Source organism: Lipotes vexillifer, unplaced genomic scaffold (genome assembly GCF_000442215.2).
Source record: "Lipotes vexillifer unplaced genomic scaffold, Lipotes_vexillifer_v1.1 scaffold36, whole genome shotgun sequence".
Classification (NCBI taxonomy): Eukaryota; Metazoa; Chordata; class Mammalia; order Artiodactyla; family Lipotidae; genus Lipotes; species Lipotes vexillifer.
Genome location: NW_006792448.1, coordinates 5,189,773 through 5,216,721, shown reverse-complemented (window position 1 = coordinate 5,216,721; position 26,949 = coordinate 5,189,773). Strand labels below are relative to the sequence as shown.

The following is a 26,949-nucleotide window of genomic DNA, read 5'->3' as shown; positions in this document are numbered from 1 at the left end:
CCCAGGTGTTCTCGGACAGACTGAATCTCCTCGGGGCTCAAGAACTTGCGCTGCAGCTGAAATTCAAGATATCAGAGGATTAGGCCACGCTTTTTCTACCGTATGGTGGTGTACTATGTCCCCCTCACAGGTGTCAAACGCTCACGTCTGCAGTAAGCGCATGACAGCAGGAGATCGCAGACGTTGCCTCGTGCCACACGTTCGGTTTCTCACTGATCAGGACCCTGGAGTGTAACTTCTGTCTACGTGTTTATGTTGAGCCTGCCCCTTGGAGAGTTTTATCAAATATCTGTCTATTAGGTACAAGGCACTGTGCGAGGCATTGTGGAGATTGTAATGATTATGATTATCAAGATGAATCGGACATGCTGAAGAGGCTGTTGAATGGAATCGAAGCCTGTGGCGGGGGAGCATGCCCACAGTAAAGATGCTAGAAATGAAATACGCAGTAGAGAAAGAGAACCACGGGGGGAGGGAAATGCTTTCTATGTTCCTTGGGAAGAAGCAGCAGACAGGAAAGGTCGGGAAGAAGCTGGGGGTGCTACCTCTATGTCCGACAATTATGGAACCGCTACATAAACCACAGTCCATCTAGAGCACTGAACGCCGTTCCATAATTAGTAAGAAAGTGGGTCAATACACTAAGATGGATAATGTCAAAGACAGCTAAAGGTGGGGGAAAGAGCTAGTGACTGAACACTGTATACATACGACCTTATTTACATTAAAAAATGTGTATACACACACACAAAACACACTTGTAAATACATAAAAAGAAGTCCGAACAGCCACACCAAAAAATGTATTGGTGGCTCCCGCTGGGGAGGAAAGTGTAAGCAAGGCCTGAGATGTCACTTTATATTCTTCAGTCTTAACTGAATTTTTATGAACATCCCATATTTTGGAATAAAAGATGGAAGAACTTTAACTAAAGAGAAAAATAAGAAAGGGTAGGTGTGAAGAAACTGAGGCCCTAGGTCATGTACAGATCAATGGTATAACAGCTATTGTGGTATAACACTTCTCACACAAGAAAATTTCAGCATTGGAGAAGAATGGAGAACCATAAATACCTCTATTTAATGTTAATATTTCTAATGAATTGTCAGAAAAGGATTTCCCCCTCCAACCTATTCTAGCCTCCCACCCAAAAGCTGAGGAAAATACAGGCAACTGCCCTTCACTTAGGCCTAAGATTCGTGTCCACTAAGAGATGCCTCAGTGGTCACCACTAGTACTGAGACCAAAATATGTCCCAACCCACATGGGCCCAAGCTGAGTCTCTTCAGAGGAGATTGATTTCAGAGGTTTCGTCCTTCGAGGCATCTGGTTTCTCCCATGCAGAGCCCTTCTCAACTTGTTTCCTAGTTGAGTGACACTGATCACCTCACCTTCAGGGTTGTTATTTCTCCCAGATTCTCTCTGTATCGTCTGACAAAAGAGATACTGGGTTTAGTCACCCAAGGCTTAAATTCCCAGCAAAGAAGGTCGTCTACAAACATACCTCTTTTACTTCCACAAGACCAGAAAGAGTCAGGGCTGAACACAGCTTAGATGCCGTCTTCACTTTGCTATTGTTAACTGCTAAGAGGAAAACCCCAGTTAATAGCTTTATAGGCCAAAGCAGGAAAAATAATAAAGGCTCTCTCCTATTCAGGTCAGCAGGCATTAAAACAACAATAACCTATTCTGTTCAATATATATATATTTTAGTGATAATATTTTAATTGGACAACTCCTTTTGGTTGTTCAAAGTGCTCTTACTGATGCTCTTAAGTGTCATAAAACCGGCTCAGTTCTTTGTGGCTGTCTGGAGGGGTGGGATAGGGAGGGTGGGAGGGAGGGAGACAAAGAGGGAAGAGATATGGGAACATATATATATGTATAACTGACTCACTCTGTTATAAAGCAGAAACTAACACACCATTGTAAAGCAATTATACCCCAATAAAGATGTTTAAAAAAAAAAAAAAAAAGAAGCTTCAAAGCCTTCAAAAATACAATCACCAGTCTAAACGCAACTTGATTCTGTGAAGATGAAAGGTTCTCACCATTGATGTTACTGATAGATCAAACTGTAGTTATCAAGCGAAGAATAATCAGGGTCATCTGCAAAGGGCAGAACACAGAGCAACATTAAGTTAACATTTTTTCATGATAATATATTAGGCCTTTTCAAATCAAGGCATCCCACTCAGAGTCTGGTGACTGCCATTTTGTAAGAAGAAAATATATCTGGCAACAAAACCTACAAATAATAGTCATAACTACAAGTCAGAAAACATATTGGAAATCGCTATTATGATTTCTTTGCCATTTTTCAACCATGCCCAGATAGCAGTCCCCACAGTAAAATCACCTTCAAAAATGGACAAAAGTAAGTCCCACAGTATCAAGTGGCAATTATAAGGTAACAAGAAATCAATTAACTTAAATCCTTATCTAGTTCAAAGATGTAATTTCAGCCACTAAATTTTTCAGTCACTAAATTTTTGCTAAGATGCTAAATGCAGCCCAAGATGTCTCTTCCCTCTTCCTTTGAACATAGATAGGCGTATCTTTCTTTTATTCAAATAATGGGTATTTGTTGAGCACCTACTATGTGCCCAATACTGTGTTATGTTTTGCGACTGATTCAGGAGAAAACAAAGTGCCTGCCCTCAAGGATCTTGTAATTATCCAGGGAATACAAATTAACAAAAAGCGCTAAGTGTGTGGTTCTCCCAGAGGTATCATAGGAGTTCAGAGAGAAAAAGAGACCAGGGTGCTCAGTGAAAGATCAAATTATAGGCAGTGTAGAAGATACATAATATTAGGTTACATGTTTCCAGACATCATCTATAAATTACATTTCTGTGTAATCCAAAGGAAACTATATCTCAGTTTTGCTGTTCTCATGGTCTCTATAAGCTATAAAATAGACCACGAATTACCAAATTCCACTCTGTGACAAACAGTATAGTTTCTAATAATAGGTTCATTCTCTTGGAAATTTGATTCTATTTATTCCCTTCTTTCCTTTTATTTCAAAATTCTAGCTACTCAACCTAAGATTTCAAACAATCTTTACCTGGTAAACTTTTAGGAACTGGGAGAAGTCTTCTCCTGTAAGAAATGAAAACGAAAATCTTTCAGATAAGTTCTTGTTATTTTTCTAATTTTCTACTTCGCTCTACAAACACTGCATGCTAAACAGATCAGGTTTCTGCTCTGGAGGGTTAAGAAAAGTTCAGAGGAAGCAAAAGCTCTGCAGCGCTGACCTCCTGGATCCAGGCTGCAGACATTACATTGTTCTGGGGAGCAGGATGCACAGAGCCCTGCCCCGCAGCCCAGAAATCTCAGTCACGTGGGCAAGAGCTCCTGATCGCCTTGATAAAAAATGGGAAGTCAAACAGTTCCTACCTTGCTGTCAGAGTTAAAGGAACTAACTCAAAGTTACTGCTTTGAGCAGTGCTTGGCATTCTTAAACAGTGGTGATGAACTTGCACTTCCCCATCAAACACTCCCTTATCTTTTTAAAAACTGGACTGAAAATTCAACAGCTTAGACTCCAAGGTGACTGTATGTGAAACAGAAGTTTCTCTTCCCTCAGGATCCTTTATATCAAGGCAGCAAACTTTTTCTGTAAAGGGCCAGATAGCAAACGATTTAGGCTTTTCTGGCCACACAGCATTTCTATCTCATCACTACTCAGCTCCAGTGAGAAAGCAGCCGTAGACAGAATGGAAACAGATGAGTGCAGTCATCTTCTAACAAAGCTCTACATATGAACACTGATGTTTGCATTTCATGTAATTTTCACATGTCACAAAACAGTATCCTTTCAGTTCTTTTCAACCATTTAAAAACATGAAAACTATTCTTAACTTGCAGGCCCTACCAAAACAGGTAGGTCAGATTTGACTCACAGGGGACCAGAGTTTTCCAGCTCTTGCTTTCTACAAGAAAGGTATAGGATTCATGCATGAGTAATAATAATTACACTCAAGCATGATACAATCCCCCTCCAACTATGACTAGTACAACCCATTTAACATTTGTCCTAAAAATGCTATTTCCAAAAACCTAGCACTCACTAAGCAAATGCAATGGTAGAGATATGTTCTGATTCTAATACGTCCATATTAGAATTGGAACACTAAAAATAAAAATGTTCTTTAAAAGTACTTTTCTTTTTTTTTTTCTTTTTGGCCACACTGCGGCATGTGGGATCTTAGTTCCCTGACCAGGGATCGAACACACGCCCCCTGCAGTAGAAGCACAAAGTCCTAACCACTGGTCCGCCAGGGAAGTCCCCAAAAGTACTTTTTTTCATGTGAAAGAAAGCTGGATATTACCTTGCCAAGTCAGACCCCGTAGCCTTTCCTGGTGGGGCAGCATTCTTCTGGGGGCAGTAGAAATTCTCGTACATGATGGGTGCTAGGGAATCATCAAGACATAAAACATTAAGAGGCTGATGACTTCCATTCTCAATGACCTGTGACAAGAAAGACTAATAAAATTGCTTAATTAACCCCCCACCCTACAGCTCCATTCACCTGGTGGAGCCTGTCCAGTTTTGCGTTGATTCACAAAGTACTCAATGTCCTTCTCAATGCTGCACATTTCTAAACTTTTACGGACTTCTTCATACATCTAACAAAAAGAAGATAAATCAAGGTAGAGGTATACGTCCATAAAAATGGTGACACAGCTTATTAAAATAGGAGGTTTGATGAATGGCTGTTTTCCAAATTTTGCTTTGAAAAGAAAAAAGAAGACATTCCCAAGTCCTGGACTCATATAAAGGGATTTCTCTGATGCATATCTGCATTTAAATTTTTTTAAAGATGACAAAAAAATATAGATTTTTTTTTTTTTGTAGCAGCACAGAAACCTTGGTGGAAAGATTTTTTTTTTTTTTAAACTACTAATGGGACAAAGAAAATAGATACCAAGTCCCATGACCAATTCTACACACAAATGCAAAGACAATTGGAGAAAAGTTCTTCCAGTCAATCCTACTTGTTTTCTGGGTGTTTAATTATTCTTCTAAAGTGAATGTCCCATCTAAGCGAGGGTGGCTATTTCTTAGGAAAGAAAGTGGTGATAATTTGATTCATGTCCCCCTGGTGATAATTTGATTCATGAATTTGATTCATGTCCCCCTGAGACCTGGGAACCCATGACAATTGCTGTGTACAAGTTAAGTCTGGATCACTAATGGCCCTGGAACACTGCTGAAGTAAATCCTGAGCCCTGGAGTGACCGTTAGCCTGGGCATGGCTCAGTCTGCTAGTCCTTGGTGCTGTCCTGGAGTGACCCCATTTCAGACTGGAGCAGTCTCTGGGACTCACATTCATTTTGTGACATCTCTGTTTTCCATAAATTAAACTGCATTTGGGTCTCCCTTCTCTGCTCTCCTGCTCTGACCCTGAATTTCTTAGAGAGAAAGTCATGGTGGTAAAGTGAAACAAGAGTCAGGCAGGTTAGGTGTTTATCTGGGTCCATACTCACCGTGTGGCCTTGGGCCAGTCACTGTACCTACCTGGGCCTCAAATGAGGGGGATGAACTAATAAATGTTTATGGTTCCTTCCACTCTAATGAATCTAATATGCAAAGCATCCTCCGTGGATGCCTCTGACTTACGTTGTCGCTTGTGACACATTGTTGTGACAGCTGATTCATGTGTAACCACAGTGCATTCCGAAAGAAGTTTATTCGTTCACATTCTTGAGTCTCAAACACCTATAGAAACAAAACTACATGTACATATGCAGAGAAAGGGACCATTTGTCTAGACTGGCTATGACTTAAGAAACAATTTCAACCTTGAATTATCTGTAAGTTTATTGTCTCATTTAGTGTACTCCCACCCACCACCGAGGAAGCTCATAAACTCTTACTCAGGCAAAGAATGCAAATGGATTCTAATAACATACTAACACAAATAGGATTGGATATAGTTCTGAAGGTAAGAGGTGATGATGAACCTAAACGTCAATGTTCTAACCTGAATTCCAGCTCACATTTCCAACTGCCTAATGGGCATCTGTACCTGGGCAGCCTGCCAGAGCCTCCAATTCAAAGAGTTGCCCTCCTTCTCACCCCCTCCCAGAATGAGTGAATTCAACTGGCAAGACGGTCACAATTGTTGAAGCTAGTTGATGAGTACATGGGGGCCCTTGCACTTGTCTTTTATCCTTGTGTATGTTTGAAATTTGCTTAATAAAATAGTTGTTTAAAAAGTCACTGCCTGAACAATAGTTTTTGGATATAAGCAAATACAACTTATGGAAAATCAAACTATTCTATAAAGTGGATGCTATATTGTTCAACAGCGGATGTTATATATTAATGTATTTTTTAAAGGTTGACTACAAAACTATTAATTTTAAAGCTTATTATAATGTAAAACTGTATACATATACAAGAGTAGAGAGAATAGCATAATGAATCCCCATGTACCCATCACCAGCTGAAACATTTATCCACTCACAACTGACTGTTTTACCTATTTCCCTACCAACGCACCTACTCCCTGGAGTATTTTGAAGCAAATACACTATTTCATCTATAAATATTTTATTATTCATATATGGTATATAAGTACTATATATGAACATTACATTATTTTTATTATAGAATATTTCACGTAGACAGAATCATAGAGAGTGATATTAGGAAGACCCACATACCAACCACCCAGCTTTGTCAAAACTTCTGGCCATATTTGCTTCAGATTCCGTTAAAGTCTCTGTGTGCTTTCTTCAATCTCTACCATGTTCCTCCTCCCCCAGAGATAACCATTATCCTAAATTTTATCATTCTTACGCAGATTTTGACAATATGTATGTATCCATAAGATGTATATGATATTGCTTTGCATGTTTTAAAACCATATAAAAATGCTCTTATTTCAGGCTTTTCCATTAGATTGTGGAATTAAGGAAGTAAAGCAGAAAAGAGTGTTTTAGGAGGGACCCACAGTTTCAGGTGCTAAAGACCGGTCAAAAAAAATTAGAAATTGCAAAGGCACGCTGGACCTCACACGAAGGGGACCACTGGTTCCTCTGGGAGAGCAGCTGCAGGGGAGCAGACCCCAGACACAGCCCCTGGGACAGGCAGGGCAATGAGGATGTGGAGGCAACTCCCCCAGGAAGCCTGGCTGTGAAGAGGAGAAGGGAGAAGCAGCAGTGGCAGGCTTGAAAGCTGGAAGGAGCTGAGGTTGTGTGGATGATAATAAAAGTCCACTGTGAAAGGGAGCTGTGTGCAAGGGGGTGGGGAAAGCCAGCTGGATGGGATCCTGAGCCCAGTGGTGGCAGAGCAGCCCTTTACCACTATCACAGGAGAAGGGAGGGTGGTGATGATCAGTAGTTCTCGTGCTTGAATTCACAGCAGAGTCACCTGCAGGACTTATTAACATGGAGACTGCTGCGCCCCTGCCCAGGGTTTCTGATTCCAGAGGCCTGGAGTTGGTCTGAGGACCTGCATCTCTGCATCTCTAACAAGATCTGCATCTAACAAGGCAATGATGTTCGTACAGGTCCTAGGACCTCCCTTTGAGAACCACTGGTAAGGAAAATGTGTAGACAGGGTGACAGAAACTTGAGGAAGTTTCCAGGTTGTGCCTTTATTTTCTCTGGGACATTGTGAGGCATGTGCTGAAAATGAGGGGGGCAATGGTGAAACAAAAGGTGTGAGAATAAAAAACTCTAAGCCAGCTCTCCTGCCATCTGCATTCACCCTGTCACAGAGCAAGTACAGGTGAGGCTCTCGACAGGAAATCAATGAATCAACTGTTAATTGATTCAGCTGCTTCATACCCGTGCGAATCAAACATCAGAGCAAGGCCATGAACAGAGTGGGACAGCATGGTCAGGATGGGGAAGAAGCAGAAAGACAAGGTTTGGGGGAAAGCATTACAATTCCTTCCACTCTCCACTTAAATTCCAGATTTCTAATTTGCCCTCAAGTAATTCTACAGAAGTAGAGGAAGGAAGACCCGCCCTTCAGGTTCCAGGTACCTCGCAGGCCTTGATGTGTTCGCTCTGCCACTCTTCACGGACCTTATCCAGAGTGTTGATGTGCAGCATGTACGCCTTGTCTGCAATGGAGGGGAGGGGCCTGGGTCTGGAAACTGGATGGGAGGGGGCTCGCAGACCCATGAAAAATAAGCAAAGGTGGGCATCACATTCTTTATAAAGAAAAACCAAGCAATTAGCCAGAAATGCTCCAAGGAAGGAAAAGTGAAAGCTGACAAGGAACCTCAGCCAGGGTTTCCTTCCACATCTTACCATTTTCAGGAAAATTAAACAAACAATGAGGGGTGCAGAAAAGTGAACTACCAAGTTACTTCAGTTCTGGATTTAGAAACTTAAGCAACCACGGTTGTGAGAGGCTTGTCTCCGGCAGGAAACTCTGGCTGGGAATTAGAGGCCTTTGCAAACACTTGGTTTGGATTTTAGACTTCAGTGATGACAAGGCCTCACGACTTGGCTGTTTCTTTCACAGCAGAGAAGGGTTACCAGGGCTGAAAAGGGGTTTTAAGATAGATGTTCCCAATAAATCAGAGTGAGCACCTGGTCACAAAGCAGCTGCCACTTGACCCCCCCTCTTCCCCCACCCCCACCATTCAGTCACCTGTCAGGCAGCAAGACATAAGGCAGCAATGGCCAGAAACTGCTGCCTCATTTGCCTCCTCCCACTCTCCCGGGTTCCGATATACTCTCCCTTCCCCGCTCTCTTCCTTCCCTCTGTTTCCCCCTCCTTCCCTTCTCATACCTTGTTAATCCTACTGTATATGTATATATTCACTATTGTATAGTATATAAAACTACCTTTCTCGGACAGATTTAGGATAACATAAGCCCCACCACAATCCTCCCCCATCCTTGGGAGCAGACCCCTCACCTGAGTCTTCTACTGCAGTCTTTGAAGTTGCCAGTTTCACAAAAAGCTGTGAGGACAAAACAAAAACAAAAACAAACAAACAAACAAAGAAGAGGTCAGAAATGCTGGGCTAGGCTTCTAAAGGCAAAACAGATTTTAAAGCAATGACTGAGAAGAGACAAGTTCTAGTTCAAGTCTAACCTATATTTCTCTCATGAGTTAATCATTCAACTTGCCCTCTAATCTTAACACCATTGGAAAATAGCCATCAAGCATCTTGCCCTACATCTTCCTAAAAACATATCCCTCCCTACCTTCTGATTGCTGACAATCTTATATCCAGATTTTATAAAATTAAATTTATAAAACACCCAAGCAGGAGGCAGCCTAGCTATAAAGAATACACGAGCTGAGTTTTGAAAAAAGATGAAAACATCAGAACCCCCTCCCCTGTGGCTATGCTTCTCTAGCTCTTCCCCAACCCCCAAAATAGGACAAGGGTTTTTCTGGCTCCGAGGACTCTAATTGCCTGAAGGAGGGTATTGCCAGGAGCTTAGAGTGCAAGTCCATTTTTTATTAAGACTATTAATTGGCTTTGGCTTGATATATGTAAATCTCGGATTTTTCAGGCTGTCTGCTCTCCCAGGTACCTTTTCTTGTTGCTTCGGGTTCACCACGTTGGCACTCCGGTGGACAGCCTGCTCTGCTTCATCTTTGTCTCGGCATTTCTGCTCGTAGTTCTTCTTTGCCTTTGTAGTTATGAGCCAAAAGAGGATCAAAACAGATAAGCAGACAGTGACCCTAGCCCCCCACGCCCAGGAGAGAGGGCTCACTGATTAGGGCTCTGATCACCACTAGACTGGGGGCACTCAGAGGACATGCTCTTTCTTATCTATCTTTGGAAGGTCTCTCCAGCCCTTTTCCAAATCACGTATGTAGTGGCAACCGAACTTAGATGCAATCACTTGGACCTGGTAACTATATGTTTCAGTATTCTAACGCGCCTCCTCATAGCATGTGGACAGTGGGGAGGGTATCAATTCCATCATTTCTGTAGCTCAAGGGTAGTCATGTTCCTTCTTGATTTATAGAATTCTGTTTTAGCCAGTTTAAAAGTAGGCCATGGTCTCTCCTGTGCTACCATTACTATCAGCAGTATGAAAATAGTTCACAAACTACAGTTAGTGAATCAAATAATTTTCTGTTTCAACTCTTGAAGCAAAGAATTAACTTGTTCAAACAAAGCAAAGCTGTGAATCAGTTGGCTAACAAATAAAAATGATACTCCCCCCCAAAAATGCTTGACTAAGAATTAAGACACCTTTGCAGCGATGGTTTGTGCTCATCAAATATCTCACGTGCTTTCCTACATTTCTCAGCATCCCCTGCAGTTCAGTTGGGGTTAACCTTTCAGTAAACAACCTTATAATTCTCTCCGCTACACACACATAGAAACAAAAGTTCATAACTTTTCTTAATTATAAGCACATAAGATATTCATGCAACAGTTCTTTTCTTATGCAACAATATCTTATAGACACTTCTCTGTATCAAGCATGAAGCCTGCAGCTGAACACTTTTTAAAAAAATTTTTATTGGAGTATTGTTGATTTACAATGTTGTGTTAGTTTCTGCTGTACAGCAAAGTGAATCAGTTATAAATATACATGTATATCCACTCTTTTTTAGATTCTTTTCCCATATAGGTCATTACAGAGTATTGAGTAGAGTTCCCCATGCCATACAGTAGGTCCTTATTAGTTATCTATTTTATATATAGTAGTGTGTATATGTCAATCCCAATCTTCCAATTTATCCCTCCCCTCCTCTCCCTGCTGGTAATCATAAGTTTGTTTTCAATATCTGTTAAGTCTGTTTCTGTTTTGTAAATAAGTTCATTTGTGCCCTTTTTTTAGATTCCACATATAAGCAATATCATATATTTGTCTTTCTGTGTCTGACTTACTTCACTCAGTATGACAATCTCTAGGTCCATCCATGTTGTTGAAAATGGCATTATTTAGTTCTTTTTTATGGCTGAGTAATATTCCATTGTATATATGTACCACATCTTTTTTATCCATTCCTCTATTGATGGACATTTGGTTGTTTCCATGTCCTGGCTATTGTAAATAGTGCTCCAATGAGCACTGGGGTGCATGTATCTTTTCAAATTATGGTTTTCTCCAGATATATGCTCAGGAGTGGGATTGCTGGATGATATGGTAGTTCTATTTTTAGTTTTTTAAGGAACCTCCATACATACATTCCCACCAACAGTGTAGGAGGATTCCTTTTTTTCTCCACATCTTCTCCAGCAATTTTTTTTCTTTTTCTGGTGGGGGGTACGCGGGCCTCTCACTGTCGTGGCCTCTCCCGTTGTGGAGCACAGGCTCCGGACACGCAGGCTCAGCGGCCATGGCTCACGGGCCCAGCCACTCCGCGGCATGTGGGATCTTCCCAGACCGGGGCACAAACCCGTGTCCCCTGCATCGGCAGGCAGACTCTCAACCGCTGCGCCACCAAGGAAGCCCTCTCCAGCATTTACTGTTTGTAGATTTTTTGATGATGGCCATTCTGACTGGTGTGAAGTGATACCTCATTGTAGTTTTGGTTTGCATTTCTCTAATAATTAGTGATGTTGGGCATCTTTTCATGAGCTTTCTGGCCACCTGTATGTCTTCTTCTATTTAGATCTTCTGCCCATTTTATGACTGGGTTGTTTGTTTTTTTTGTTATTGAGCTATATGAGTTGTTTGAATATTTTGGAGATTAATCCCTTGTCGGTCACTTCATTTGCAAGTATTTTCTCCCATTCTATGGGTTATCTTTTCTTTTTGTTTCTGGTTTCCTTTGCTTTGCTGTAGCTGAACACTTTTAATGGTTGTAAATACACACACATACATATATAAATGCCACAATTTTCTTAACCAACTCTCTACTGGTGGACATTTACCTTATCTCCCATTTTGTATAACATAAAAATACTCTGATTTTTATTTTGGGTAGTGTGAATTTACAGGTCAGTTTCCTAGAAGTGTAATTGTTTTCACTAATTCATACTCCTATAAACACGTACGTGAGGGTATATGGCCTCATGCTCTTACCAACACCAAAATAAGACAATGTTTTTAACCTTTTCTAATACTAGAGTTGAGAATGTTGGCATATGCCTTGTTTTATTTGTATTTATTTCATTACTAAGGTGATATGTCATTTCTACCTCATGTCTTTTACCTACATTTTTTTTGGAGCATTCTTCATTTTAATTGATTTTTAAGAGTTCAGTCTATACTAGGAACACTAACTGGTTATAAATTATATAAGTTACTAATATCTTTCCCCATTTGTTATCACATATAAGATGATATTTTTTTCTTTTGCTCTAAAGAAGTCTTAAATTTTTTTTTTGACTGCACTGGGTCTTAGTTGCCGCACACATGATTTTTTAGTTGCAGCTTGTGAACTCTTAGTTGTGGCCTGAGAACTCTTAGCTGTGGCATGTAGGATCTAGTTCCCTGACCAGGGATCAAACCCAGGACCCCCTGCACTGGGAGTGCTCAGTCTTAGCCATGGGACCACCAGGGAAGTCCCAAAAAGTCTTAAATTTTAATGTCAGTTATCAATCTTTCTCTTTCTTGCATTATTTTTTTAATATGACATATTAAGCACTTTTTCTCTGTTGTTACATAGTCCTCATAATAATATTTTTAAAGGTTACACAATTTAATCTTTCTCCATTTTTGTCACTAAATCATTTACATTATAGTTTTCATTATAGGTAGTGAACACGGTAGTGTATTTTGTTTTTCTTATTTTGGATGATTTCCTAAAGATAGAGTCTTAGATTCTTAGCGTAAGATTGATGGGGTAAAAGCATATCATAAAATATCATTTTAAAAGGTTATATGGGCTCCAGAGAAGATGGAGCAGATGTACTCTTCCTTATTCCTCCACACAAGTATAACTAAAACCCCTGGACATTCTACATAAAACAAACATAAGATTCTGAAAGGTGGAGAGAAGAAGGCAGATTAGCTAATGTCCTTGATCTCAAAGAGAAAAACCTAGAAGTGAGTGCCCTGGGTTTTCTTTGGGCCTCTTATATCACAGAATGAATGCCAAAGCAGCAGACAACGAAGAAATGCCAATGGGCATAAACAAACAAAAAAAGGCCTAATGAAAACCTCCCCTCTCTAGCCAAAAGACCAGAAAAGGGGCAGCACAGCAGGACAGAAGCCTCCATGTTGTACAGCAGCCAAACACCACATAAAGAAACCATGCCCCACTCCCGCCCACCACACATCCAGCAAAGGCCAAGTGGGGAGTCTAGACTTCCACCCTCACCAGGCTATAATGTGGTTCCCAACTCCCCTGCTGAGGTGGTATCAGAGAAGGACCAATAGGGGACTGGGACCTTCATCCCCACCAGGAGGTAACAAAGCCCCACAAGCCCCACACACAGAGCTAGTGCAGACTCTGTGGGGAGCCTGGACTTCCACTACCCCCAGTTGGCAGTAATGAGGTACACCCCCTCCCTGCTGCAGTGGTGTCAGAGGAAGTCTAATGGGGATTCAGAACTTTAATCAACCCCCAGTAGTAACAAGGCCACACTGACCCTATGGTGTCAGTGGAGGCCAAGGTGGGGAACCTGGCCTGGAACCCCTCATAGCAGTAATGTGGTGGCACTTCACCTCAGTTGCTCGAGTGGTGTCAGAGGAAGCCAGCTAAAATAGAAGGTTTAAATAAGATCCAGAGTCTTGCAACAGAATACCTAAAATGTCCAAAATCAATTGAATATCACTTATCATACCAAGAACCAGGAGGATCTCAAACTGCATGAATAAAGACCATCAATAGATGTCAACACCAAGAAGACAGAGATGTTACAATTATCTGACAAAGATTTTAAGGCAGCCATCATAAAAATATTCAATAAACATTTGCAAACACACTTGAAACATGAAAAAATAGATAGTCTTAGCAAAGAAAAAGAAAATCTCAGCAAAGAAACAGAAGATATAAACAAGAACCAAATGGAAATTTTAGAACTGAAAAATATACTAAATGAAAGAACGGATGTATGAATGGAAGAGATAGAAGAAAGAATTGGTGAACTGGAAGATAGTACAATAGAATTTACCTGATCTGAAAAACAGAGAGCAAATAGGCTGAAAACAAAATGAACAGGACCTCATGAACCTTTGGCACCATAACAAAAGATCTAACATTCATGTCCTTGGAATCCTAGGAGAGAAAGGTGGGCTGGAAAAGTACTTGAAGAAATAATGACTGATGAAAAGAATGAAATAATGCCATTTGCAGCAACATGGATGGACCTAGAGATTTTCATACTGAGTGAAGTAAGTCAGACAGAGAAAGAGATATCATATGAGAATGAAATAATGCCATTTGCAGCAACATGGATGGACCTAGAGATTTTCATACTGAGTGAAGTAAGTCAGACAGAGAAAGAGAAATATCATATGATATCCCTTACATGCGGAATCTAAAAAGAAATGATACAAATGAACTTATTTACAAAACAGAAACAGACTCACAGACTTAGAGAATGAACTTATGGTTACCAGGGGGGAAGGATAGTTAGGGAGTTTGGGATCAACATGAACACACTGCTATATTTAAAATGGATAACTGGGACTTCCCTGGTGGTCCAGCGGGTAAGACTCCTCACTCCCAATGCAGGGGGCCTGGGTTCAATCCCTGGTTGGGGAACTAGATCCCACATGCATGCTGCAACTAAGAGTCCACATGCCACAACTAAAGATCCTGCATGCTGCAATGAAGATTCCACGTGCTGCAACCAAGACCTGGCACAGCCTAAATAAATAAATAAATAAATAAATATTTTTTAAGAAAATAGAATGTATAACCAACAAGGACCTACTGTATAGCACAGGGAACTCTGCTCAATGTTATGTGGCAGCCTGGATGGGAGGGGAGCTTAGGGAAGAATGGATACATGTATATGTATGGCTGAGTCCCTTTGATGTGCACCTGAAACTATCCCAACATTGTTAATCAGCTATACTCCAATATAAAATAAAAAGTTAAAAAAAAAAAGAAAGAAAGAATAGCTGAAAACTTTCCAAATTTGGCAAAAGATATAAACCTACAGATTCCAGAAGCTGATCAAACCCCAAACAAGATAAAGCCAAAGAAATCCATGACAAGACATAGAGGTGAACTTCTGAGAACTAAAAAAAGAAAATATCATATCTTAAAGCAGAAATGACACCTTATCCATAAGAGAAAATCAGTTTGAATTACAGCAGCTTTCTTATCAGAAACTATGGAGGCCACGAGGAAGTGGCACAACATTTTTCAAGTACTGAAAGAAAAGAACTGTCAACACACAATCCTATACCCAGTGAAGACATCCTTTAAGAATGAAGAGGAAATCACTAAAGGAAAATTAAGAGTAGTTATCACTAGCAGCCCTACGCTGAAGAATGGCTAAAGAAGTTCTCCAAGCAAAAGAAAATTATAGAAGAAGAAACCTTGGAACAGCAGAAGAAAAGACACACCAAGCAAAAAATCAGTAAATACAATAGTCTTCCTTTCTCTTCTGAGTTTTCTAAATTACTTTTGACAGTTGAAGCAAAAATTTTAACACTGCTATGGCTCTAAATGTAGGTAGAGGAAATAGGAAAATTATATTTCAATAAGGCTTTCTCTTTAATTGTGAGAGAGCTTTCCCCAGATTGCTCAAAACATAAAAGTTCTGGGAGTAATCATATATCAACCAACGCCATTTCTGCATTACACTGACATCATTCCCTATTTATCAGTCGCTTTTCAGGTGCTCTGCATCAAAGAATAAAAAATGCAGAATAGACTGCATACGCCATCAACGTTGGTGACATTTTCTTTTTTGACCAAGTTACCAGATATGATGTCATAGTCATAGAATATCATGATGATACTTCTGTACAAAGATGGAGTCACAGATGTTCCAGTAACAAAGTTTCATTTTTAAGAGATTCATGAAAAGCTAGAGTGAGGTCCCCAGCAACTTCTCTTAGTTCTATCTTGTTAAGCATTTTTAAAATAAATTACTTAAAGTAAAGGAGGCTTTTACTATTTGCAGATATCTTAAAACTCAATAAAAATAGGTAAGAAATCAAGATTCAAAACAGTCTTAACAGGGAAGAAGCTCAAACCCAAAAAGATAAAAGACATCATAAAGTATACACGCCCTGGTCTGAAATATTTAAGTTGACTTGCTATACCTTCCCAGGTTGCCAGAAAGATAACATCATTGTATTTCTTCTGTCTGATTTCATCCTCAACCTTTCCAAGGCCTTAAATAGAAAGTCAAACCACCAAAGGTTGTTTTCCCTAAAACACTGCACTAATGTTATTTTCAGGAATATGTTGATACATAGCACAGGATATCAGAAAATATCACCATTACAAAAAAAAAAAAAAGGCAACATAGTGAGACTCACATCCATGGTTTTCTTGAATTGTAAGCTCTTTTGTTTATGAGCAGCATCCATTATAAGCTCCGTCTGTGCAGAGAGAACAGGCACTATTAATAATCAAAACCAATTGTTAACACCAGCTTATCTTGAGGGCTGAGTGTTCAACGTGGCTTATCTCAATTAGTCCTCACACAACCCAGAGGGTAGATGTGCTATTTATTATTACTCCCATTTCACAAATAAGGAGACTGCAGCACAGAAAAGCTGAACAATTTGCCCACCTTTGAACCTGGGTGGCCACTAGCCACTATTGAGAATCACTGATCATCTTAGAGTATCCTTATCAGTAAATCTGGAATCAAGATTTTAAAACTCTGTTAAAGCACCATTTATATTTTAAAAGGGGTCTTTATTCTGTAAGCCTATGTCAGCACAGTTAAAGACTCAGAAACATTCACTTCTGTGGCATCTGTCAATGGCACGTCCTTCACCAGCAAGGAGCCCAAGCAGTATGAAGGGAAGAAATGCTTGTGGGACAGCTAAAAGAAGCTGTTCCCCTACACTTTACCCCATCTAATCCAGGAAAGGTAAGCTACTCTTCAAGTTCACTTGGGAGCAACTTCTTTGCTGTGGCTGTGATGTTAATACTTTTATTCGTCAAAATAATGGAGCTAATAATAAAAATGTAGCTCTCAGACATAATAGTAGCTCCCATTTATTAAGCACTATTATGTGCTAAGCAACTTTCATGCATCACAACAACTGTGAGTACTCATCCCCATTTTCTTGACAGTAAACTGAGATGGATTAACTCACCCAAGGTAATACTCTCAACAAGTAGCAGAGTTGGGATTTGGGCACAGCCAGACTCCTGTGCCCTTGTTCCTAATCATTATCCAAAACTATCATTATTCTTATGATAGCTCTTTAAAACCAAATGGCTATATAAAAGGCCAAGAAATGCAACAATTCAAAATGAGCTATGGCATTGCTCTTATACAAAATTATATAACCCAAAATAATGTTGAAAATGATATTAAAAGATTTCTCTTTCTTCTGGAAAACTAAGTTTTTGTCTGTTACCATAGCACACAAACATGGATGGATTTTCAAGATATCTGGATGGAAGGTTTGGGATGGTCTCACTTCAAATATGAACTTTGTGGAATACACGAAACTCCCTTGGGGGAGCCCCAAGGGACCCTCAGGGAACAGAACAGCCATCTTCCAGCCCAGCTGAAATTGAGGGACCAGGAGGTAGCTAATGGTCCCACGGAGGCGCCAAGGACATGGAGAACAGACAGGGCTCCAACGTGACCCAACAGGGAAAGACTCATGGGCAGCTCCCTGCCATCAAAGACAGGGAGCTGTGTGGCTCACGTGAGCATCTATGTGCCTCTGCCAGGAGGGGCAGGGTTTATTCATAATAATAAACCCTGATTTTCCCAGGCTCCACAGAGCAGATCAATTAGCAATGTCGGTCCATCCGTGGTCCTTTCTACTCTGAATATACACACTGCCATTCTTCCAGTTCGGGAGCTGCTATTAATTTATAGTTTATGGCCCAAGCCAGGCCTCCTTATCTCCAAGTTCTATATAACACCTGCTTCAAGCACCTCTCGCGTGTCTACAAAGTTCTACTTCATACCATTCTTCTCTCTGCCTTCAAAGATTCCTGGCACTTGTATGTCGGAAGGATCTTAGAAAGCAGCAGTCCAGCTCTCATCTGACAGGTATGATCCCCAGGGCCCATGAGGTGATATTGCTCAAGGCCACTCAGTGACACCCAGTCCAGCTCTGTCTGCTATACCACCTTGATTTAAGTCTCCTCATGTCCATACTCACTTGTAGGGTGACCTATTCATGGTGACCCCAGAAAGTCTTCTCTTTCATTTCAGGTGGGCTTTTTTTTTTTTTTTTTTTTTTTTTTTTTTGACTGCACCATGCAGTACGTGGGATCTTAGTTTCCCAACCAGGGATTGAACCTGTGACGCCTACAGTGGAAGTGCAGAGTCTTAACCACTGGACTGCCAGGGAAGTCCCCTCTTTCAGGACTCCTTGGGGAAGTTTTTCTTCTAGGACTCATTCTTTCTGCTTAGACCAACTCCAGTAGAAATTTGATTATGTTTTGTTATCAATAACACAAAATAGTGCAAAAACACAATCCTCTATGCTATCAAGTGGGGAGAAGCAAGAGGGAGGGGAAAAGGAAGAAGAGATTTATAAATGACCCAAGTGACCCTGCAGTAAATTACTGACAGAGCTGCTGAGTGGTCTGTTTGTCTACATACATTCAGACTGTACTCTGAAAACTGGAAGTGAAAACCTGCATGTCCAAAGAGGTTCCCTTTGGAGACTGCTCTCGACACAGGCAGAACATTCTGCTGTGATCGTCCCTATCTTAATATGGGCACCAAAGGAGAGAATGACTGACCACATGCTGCCTTTGTCAGGCTTAGGACGTTCTGGGCTGGGAAGGAACTCCAGCACCTAAAATGTCAAGCCTCCTGAGAGTGGCTCCGAAGATCCCTCTCTGCCTGCCAACCTCCAGGGGTGAGAGACTCCTCTCACTCTGCCCTCACCCACACTGCCTTTCACTCTGCTGGCTTTAGCTTCAAGGTCGCTGCCTCCAGAAGGCCTCCCCAGACCAATAAATTAGGTTAAGTGTCCCCACTTCATGTTCAGCTGGCACCTTCACTTCCCTACCTTTTAAGGCTCATCACACTTTGTCATGATTACTGTCACGTCAGTCTCTCTAGCCATGCTCTATGCTGTGGGGGAGAGATGGCCATGGCCGCATTGGTTACCACCCTCAGAAAACAGTAGTCCTGTAAGTGAGTTCACCAAAACTTCTACCAGCCATTCTATCTGCACCTCCCCCATCCCAGTTTGCTAAAAGAAACTAACTGATGGATTTCCTGGAAATGGCTTAATTTCCAAGAAGTGAGAGACCAGCGCATGCAGGGTTTGAGCAGTGAAAACGAGAAGTTAACACTAACACATTTTCTCCAAAAGTTTGCTTTTTTAAAAAAAAGGTATCAATACAGAAGTGGAACAACCCAGAGTTCACTGCGACACAAGTAATTACAAATTTATTAATGAACTTTGGACCCTGCAAAGAAAGCTCAGAAGGTGTTTTCCTGCTCTTGAGAGCACACAATATAGGGAATTTGGATGACAGTGGTGGAATGAGCCCAGGCGCCTCTGTTGCTTAAGAGAATTCAGAACAGTTCTTCTAGCTGCGAGAACTTGGTCTTTGTAACCTGCTAGGAAGGGAAGTTTCAGAAGCCTTGCAAAATTAACAAAACTCTCCCTGAAATAACTAAGGCAACTGAGGGCGCTTAAGAATGTGAGGAAATGACCCTCTTCCCCTCTTAGGGGAAATCACGTGTGCACAGACTCTGGTTGTCTAAGGCATTTTGCTTCTGAAAAATTGTAAATCCTTTGGAGAGGCAGGCAGGGCTGGCAATGTCGCCAAAAAGAGTTTGACCATCCAGTAGATGGATGTAATATACATATTATTTTTGCTCTGAAAAGTACTTTAGGTCAGATGCACCCCCTCAAACCTCATACATGAAGCTTGAGTTTGTGTGAAAACACTTGACATGGTGTTCCTTAACTGTTGGTTTCTACCCTTCCTTCTATAAGAGGTATAGCAGTAAGAGCGGCTCATGAAATGACAATATATGTAAGGCAGTCGGGCTCTTAAGATACTGCCACCCACTCTGAATGCCAAGTAGCCACCAAGGAAGCTGGAATTAGACTCTGATTTAGAACCACAGGCAAAGCTGCTGAGATTGAGGTAGGGGTAGAGCCAGCTGTTTACTGAATACACACTGCAGACTTCCAGACAGTAAAGGGCCAAGATGAAGAAAGATGTCCAAAAAGTCCATGCAGAGATGTCTGGAGAGACCTGGGTGGGAATGTTTGGATGCCAAATAGGGAAGAGCTTATCCCCCACGTGAAGTTCATTCCAACCCTGGAGACCAGATGTTAAAAAAAGTTCTGGGGACTTCCCTGGCAGTCCAGAGGTTAAGACTCCGTGCTTCTGGTGTGGTCAACAAATTTAATTAATTAATTAATTAAATGTAAAAGTTCTGGAAGGGCCCTATCTGGCTGCCAGGCCAACCTGAATGTACAAGTCTTTAAGGAACAAAACAGAAGGAAGTCAGAACAGTGGTCTAGTCTAAGGAACACTTTAATATAAATCTGGACTTCTTTTCTTGATGCCTATAACTTCCCAAATGTTTACCAGTTTTATTAACTCTTGTTCACTCCCATCTCCTTCCATATAATTGTCCAGAATAAACCCTATCAAGGAAAAAGAGCCTGTAAACATCTGCTTTGAGGCCCAAAAGACTTGAATTTCCCAGGGCCTCAGTTTCCCTACTTGTAAAATAGGGTGGTTGGATGACATTATGGTCTCCAGGGAGAACATGGGTCCCCTCCACTTCTTATCCTCCCCTTACTGTCTTGTCCAGGAGGAGGAGTGTGGTCTGAGAACCTACCACCTTGGTACAACATGCTAGACCCTTATGAAGACAGAGGGGTTCCCCTTTCCAGTCATAGTTTAAACAGTGGCAGCAGACATAAAAAGAAGAGGAAAGCAGGCTGGATCCCTGACTCTTACAGCAATTAAAAAAGAACTGCCCTAACGTGCAAATGGGCACAGAGGCATCACCATCTAGGCTGAGTGCCCGTATGGTTCCCAGTAAATAATCTCATAGGTTAAAAGAGTGTGGGTGCTTGAGGGTAGGAAATGGATCAAGGAGTTTAATGAACAAACAAGCCTGGAATTTTCTGCTGGAAGAACGGCAACATCTTAACACATACGTAAACCCAACCTTTTTTCGCTGTAACTTTTGCTTTTCTCTGAATTCTTCCATCTTCCTGGCCTCTTCTCTTAGAGTCTGTGCAAGCTGAATGTGACTTTGTGCCACACTGTCTATTTCTGCAAAAAGAATTTAAAAAAATAAACAAGATCTACACATGTCTGAATTCAAACCAAAGAAACTCTACAAAAAGTTAAAATACATACAAAATGCTAAGGCAAGTGGTAAAGTTAACCTGCTTCACTTGGCCACCAACATTTATTGAGCCCCTCCATGTGCCCAGCATTGCCCTGGCCACCACGACCAAGCTGGCAAACCTTTAGCTTAGCTTCCTACCACTAACTGCTCCTAACCTAGTGTATGCCCAGGGCCAGGGAGAAGCTCATGGAGCTTGCATGCTAGCACACATTACTAAACCCATTACAATTTCAAATTCGATCCTATTTCTCATTACATGACTCTAAGGTTCTTTCCATCTCTAAAATCTCATGAGCCCGTAAGAAATTTATCTCTGGATAGAAAGATTATTGGTGTTTTTCCCTTTATTTTCTTTGTAATAAGCATGGCTTACTTTTTTAATAGAAAAACCGAAATGCTTACCTTTCTTGTTCTAAGAAAACAAATTGAAGATGGCATTAAAGCTAGAAAGACTGACAGATCTGACCTAAGGAAAAATTTTAAACTTGCGTGTGTGTCAAATAACCTTGAACAAGGTTAGAAGGTACATGACAAACTGGAAAAAATATTTGCAATTTATGTAACAAAGGGCTTTCACAAATCAAAACAAATATATATATTCCAGTATTTTTTAAATGGTTAAAAAAACAAGAAATTTTTAAAAAGATTGGCCAAATAAATAGCCAGTAAACATTTGAAAATGTATTCAGCCTTAAAACTGCTGAAAAAACACAAAGCTTTAAAACCCTGAAAACTATCACCTTTTACCTTTCAGTTCGGCAAAATTTTTAAAGTGTAAAAATTCTTGGTATTGGCAAGCATGGGGAAAAACAGCACTGTTGGTGGGGAAAAAAATCAGTATCACCTTTCTGGAGGGAACGTGGCATTTTGTAGAATAAAAATATTTTAAATGTAAGAGTGAGACAGATCTGCGTGAACTGAAATGGAAAGATGTCTAGAACCACTCAACTAGCTACAGAAACATGTTAAGCACATACTGTGCCACATTAAAGTCCTTAGCTTGGAAGCATGAAGAACAGAAGGACTTAAAGTCTTCAATTCTGAGTAACAGGCCCAGGGAATACTAGAACTGGACAGGACCCCTGGAGGATCAGTGCCAGGGCCTCACTCTGAGTTTCCAGTGTGAGATCCACTGCCCTAAGCAAGTCAAATGTACATCATAACGTGCAAGTGTGGACGGTTCTCCAGCTCATTTCAACTCTGAAGGGCTATTCCTCAACTTAGGAGTTGCTCTGATTTTTTTTTTTTCACCCAGTATGAGATTGCTGCTCAAATTAAAACCCACCTTTGATGACAGACACAGAGCTTACCAAAGACAGCAAATACATTTTTAAAGAATCACTTACGCAGCTTGAAGACGTCAAGGGCCCGCTTCAGGGTGCTTAAAAAAAAAAAAAGCACATATATAATTTCGGTTCTGGAAATTGGCTGTATAACCTTATTATAATGCCATTGTATGTTTCTCTCAGCCCACATCTTAACTGATAGTCTATGGTCTGATCTTTGCCTGGGAGCTTGAGAAGACACCAAAAGATCAAGACTTCTTCAGTCCCGTTTCCTCTCTTACCCTTTCAGTCCCAGGCACAAGCATCATAAATGCTTCACTGTCTACCTGGGTGGAGCCAGATGCCAAAATTCTTTATGCTTCATTTCTCCCAACAATAATATGGGAGTTATGGTCCCTTTCTCATAAGAATACCAGTCATTCTTTAAAGTATGGTAATTAGAAATATGAATACATAAAGGAAGGATTCAAACTGTGGCTCCTGATCACCTCCTTTTTCATCCATTCTTCAATCAACACATACTTACTGCACATAAACTATGGGCCAAGGCATTGCATCAGATGTTGGTGATTCAACAGTACAAGACAGATATTGTCCCAGACTTAAGAGTCTTAACGGAGGAGACAGACATTAAACACATTGATTTAGTGTTCTACCGCTGATGAACAAACTACCACAAATTTAGCAGCTTAAAACAAGAAACATTTCTTACCTCACAGTTCCTGTGGAGAAGACCATAACTCATTTTTCATACCTTCTCTCAGTCTCCCCCCTCCTCTCCCTCATAACCCATGGCTCCTCCTCCCTTATAGCTTGCCCTTGCCCATGGTTTTAGTTCACCCCCATCCTACACTTCCTTAATAAGCTTCCTTTTAGGGCTTCCCTGGTGGCGCAGTGGTTGAGAGACCGCCTGCTGATGCAGGGGACACGGGTTCATGCCCCAGTCTGGGAAGACCCCACATGCCGCAGAGTGGCTGGGCCTGTGAGCCATGGCCGCTGAGCCTGCGCATCCGGAGCCTGTGCTCCACAATGGGAGAGGCCACAACAATGAGAGGCCCGAGTACCACAAAAAAAAAAAAAAAAAAAAAAAAAAAGCCTCCTTTTAAGGTGAAGTGGCCCTGGGGATTTTCTTGCTCACTGCTGCCTTCATGGAAGCATATCTCACTGGGCTCACTCCAGCCACTCAAGAAGGAATGGGACTTAGTGAAGTCATGGTCCCCCAGCCCCTAGCCACAACAGCATGGGATCATGGATCATATTCTATATGTATAAACGTAGGTGGCAAGTTCTGCTATTTTGCAAACTAATAACCCTTGTATCTTCCAGCTGGCCCCTTCTTTTAGCTACACCTCATTTTTCTCACTCTGTTTATTTGTCCCAAAACAAAGCATGCTTATTTCTCCCTGCCTTTTCTCACATAAACATTCCCAGTTATTACAAACACACTAAGCAGAAAAACATAACTGCACAGTCTCCATACACTTTATCCATCTTATGATACAATTTTTCAAGGAATGCAATGCACTAGAAAAGTGTCCATATCCAAACAAATGCACAAGTGGCCCAGAAGGATGAATGAGCCCCACTGGAGAGCAGACTTATGACTGGAATTAGTAAGAGAGAAAGATGGCTATGGCTGCAGATACAACTGGAAGTCTTCCCCATAGTGAGTTGTGGAGTTGGAAAGTGACTTAGAGATAAAGTCTGTTCAGGGTCTAAAATTTTTCTCCCACCCTAAGTGACTGCCTAAAACGCCACTAAAGTAGCAGCCCCAAACTCCCTTTAGTTTGTCATCAGCTTTGTTGTCCTACACCATCACTTTATTGATGTTTCCCATGTCCAAAACGTGACAACAATCAGGATAGAATCTGAACCTTGGGGATGGTGTTCTCACAACGTCCATGCCCTCTTCTCCCTGGTGTTCTCCTTAACTGTGGGAAAAGAAAATATTCTGCCACCTTTCAATAAGCACTTTGGCCTTAAACCCTAACAGGGCCCATCAGAAAGCTGAAGTCTCTCAAAGTGGTCGATGAGGTGAAAAAATCCTGTTTAGTCCCTGGACAAACAAAGTCATGCACTCTCATCTAGGGCACCTTCCTAAAGATCATCCTGGAGGTGACAAAAACAGAAGTACCTGAATGGATTTTCACTTCCACCTTGGAAACACAGTCCCCAGGTCTCATATCCTGTTGCACCTTCCTCTCTGAGGCATTCTTAGAAGGAAAACTGACGGGCTTTCATCACAGAAGAGAATGGCGCTAGAGTCTCTTAATGAATTTACCAAGTTTAAGTCAAATGTGCAAGAAATACCACTTTGGATCAGACTCATTCTGCCAAATATATTTTTCAAGAAGTACTATGTGAGAGAATATGGCTATTTTCCATCACATCACCTAAAATTTTTTTGGATATCTTCCCAAATGGCTTATGCTTCTTTATGAATAAACAAGTTTTTGGATCAACTGACCCACTAATCTTCCTTGAAAGTATCTAAACCCTCCTTGAATAACAGTGAAACCTACCTAATACTATGCAATTCTGACCTTGAACATAGAAATGTTTTACATATTCAAAAAAGAAACTAAACCAAGCAGGAAAAGAAAATAATCCTTAAAATTTAAAACAAACAAACTTAACTATATATAAAACTGTTTACATAATCACACAGAAAATAGTATTTTATATGACCTTAGAACACAGTGTTCTTAGTGGAATATAAGGTCAAGAAGAACCGCAAAAAGAACTGCAAAGAAATGTTAAGTTTCATTCAGAAGTTTTATTGTTAGTAGCAGTTTAATATTATTATTTTGAAACATTTTACTATATATTGTCATATAAAGCAAATAATTCTGCTAATATTGTCAGGAACCAAGATTTTTCAGTGCAAGAGGAAATAAATATAAAATGAAAGAAGTTAAGTGAACTGTAAAGTTAATTAGAATTGGAAATATCAGTATGAACTCAGGCTTTTAAAATCTGTCCCCTGAAAGAGCTTAGAAACAGTGACACCTCTGTGACAATGACCAACACTAGAACTCAGAGTTTCATCTCTAAATATGATTAATCATGAAGGAAAACCTGGAGAAATATGTGGAAAAATAGCTGACTCCAGGTTTAAATTCACCAAAAAACTACATTAAGAAAATATGACAAGTATGAATAATTGTTAAATCTGGGTGATGGATTCACAGCCATTCATTACATTTGTCTTTTTACTTTTCAGTGTGCTTTAAATTTTTTCATTTAAAACATCAAAAATATATAGAATATAATCAACAAACAAATTCTCCTTGTACTAATGTCCTATGTCTGAGGGTAACAAGTTTTTAAGGTTTATGTAACTGTTAATATTTTAAATATCCCCCAATGTTTTCCTCCTCCTCAATAATCCAGTACTTTGTAGTCTGGGATGACTGAGTGTGTGTGTGTGTGTGTGTGTGTGTGTGTGTGTGTGTGTGTGTGTGTCTTAGGATCAAGAGAAGAGAAGGGGAAGGGCAATGTCTTGTCTGCTCCCTGTACTACCTCTGAGGGGACCCAGACCTCAGGGTGTCTCTGCAGCTGTCTACAGCACAGCCAAAGCAGTGTGCATGTCAGCATGAGGTGTGATTACATCTGCAGAGATCTTCAAAGGTCTGCCTAAACAATTTCCCCCTAGTCTCCCTCAGTATGCTATGTTAGAGAAGGAATTTAGAAATTTCCATGTGAGTAGGACTGGCTACATAATTTGTGAGGCCCACTGCAAAATGAAACTGTAGGACCCCTTGTTTATAAATCACTAAGAATTTCAAATAGTGACAGCAAAGAGCATTAAACCAATTATGAAGCCTATCTATGTGTGAGATCCTATATGACTGCCCATAAAGCCAGCCCTGTATACGAGGGAGTGTGTTCCTAAAGTACGCACCATGTCTGGCCATCTCTGTATCCTCAGAGTATTCAATGAATGATGGAAGAATAAATAATTGTGGTAAAGAAATCTCACAGTGGTGGTGAGAACTATGAAATAGTACAAAGAGAGTCTCTTGTAGCTATCACAAACTATGGGTGTGTTTTATACACACACAAACACACATACACACATATATATATACATATAAATAAAACAAGAATACCCTATCAAACTTCTAGCATAAAATTATGTATAATTCTACCTATAAAAAGTATACGTAGGGGGCTTCCCTGGTGGCGCAGTGGTTGAGAGTCCGCTTGCCAATGCAGGGAACACGGGTTCGTGCCCCGGTCCGGGAAGATCCCACATGTGGTGGAGCGGCTGGGCCCGTGAACCATGGCCGCTGAGCCTGCGTCCGGAGCCT

General features: G+C 40.7%; 1 protein-coding gene across 1 annotated transcript in view; it reads right to left on the bottom strand.

Moving 5' to 3' along the window:
- Window positions 1–2,059: 2,059 nt before the first annotated feature.
- Window positions 2,060–26,949, bottom strand: part of PSTPIP2 (proline-serine-threonine phosphatase interacting protein 2) — a 65,816-nt gene continuing 40,926 nt past the window's right edge. Inside the window, exons 4-14 of the mRNA XM_007465634.1 lie at window positions 22,697–22,731; window positions 21,165–21,271; window positions 16,345–16,407; window positions 9,523–9,621; window positions 8,894–8,939; window positions 8,008–8,087; window positions 5,630–5,728; window positions 4,539–4,635; window positions 4,338–4,419; window positions 3,071–3,105; window positions 2,060–2,109 (exon numbers count right to left, since the gene is read on the bottom strand). Of these exons, the coding sequence (XP_007465696.1) occupies window positions 2,060–2,109; window positions 3,071–3,105; window positions 4,338–4,419; window positions 4,539–4,635; window positions 5,630–5,728; window positions 8,008–8,087; window positions 8,894–8,939; window positions 9,523–9,621; window positions 16,345–16,407; window positions 21,165–21,271; window positions 22,697–22,731 (793 nt within the window). The remainder of the gene's footprint in view (window positions 2,110–3,070; window positions 3,106–4,337; window positions 4,420–4,538; window positions 4,636–5,629; window positions 5,729–8,007; window positions 8,088–8,893; window positions 8,940–9,522; window positions 9,622–16,344; window positions 16,408–21,164; window positions 21,272–22,696; window positions 22,732–26,949) is intronic.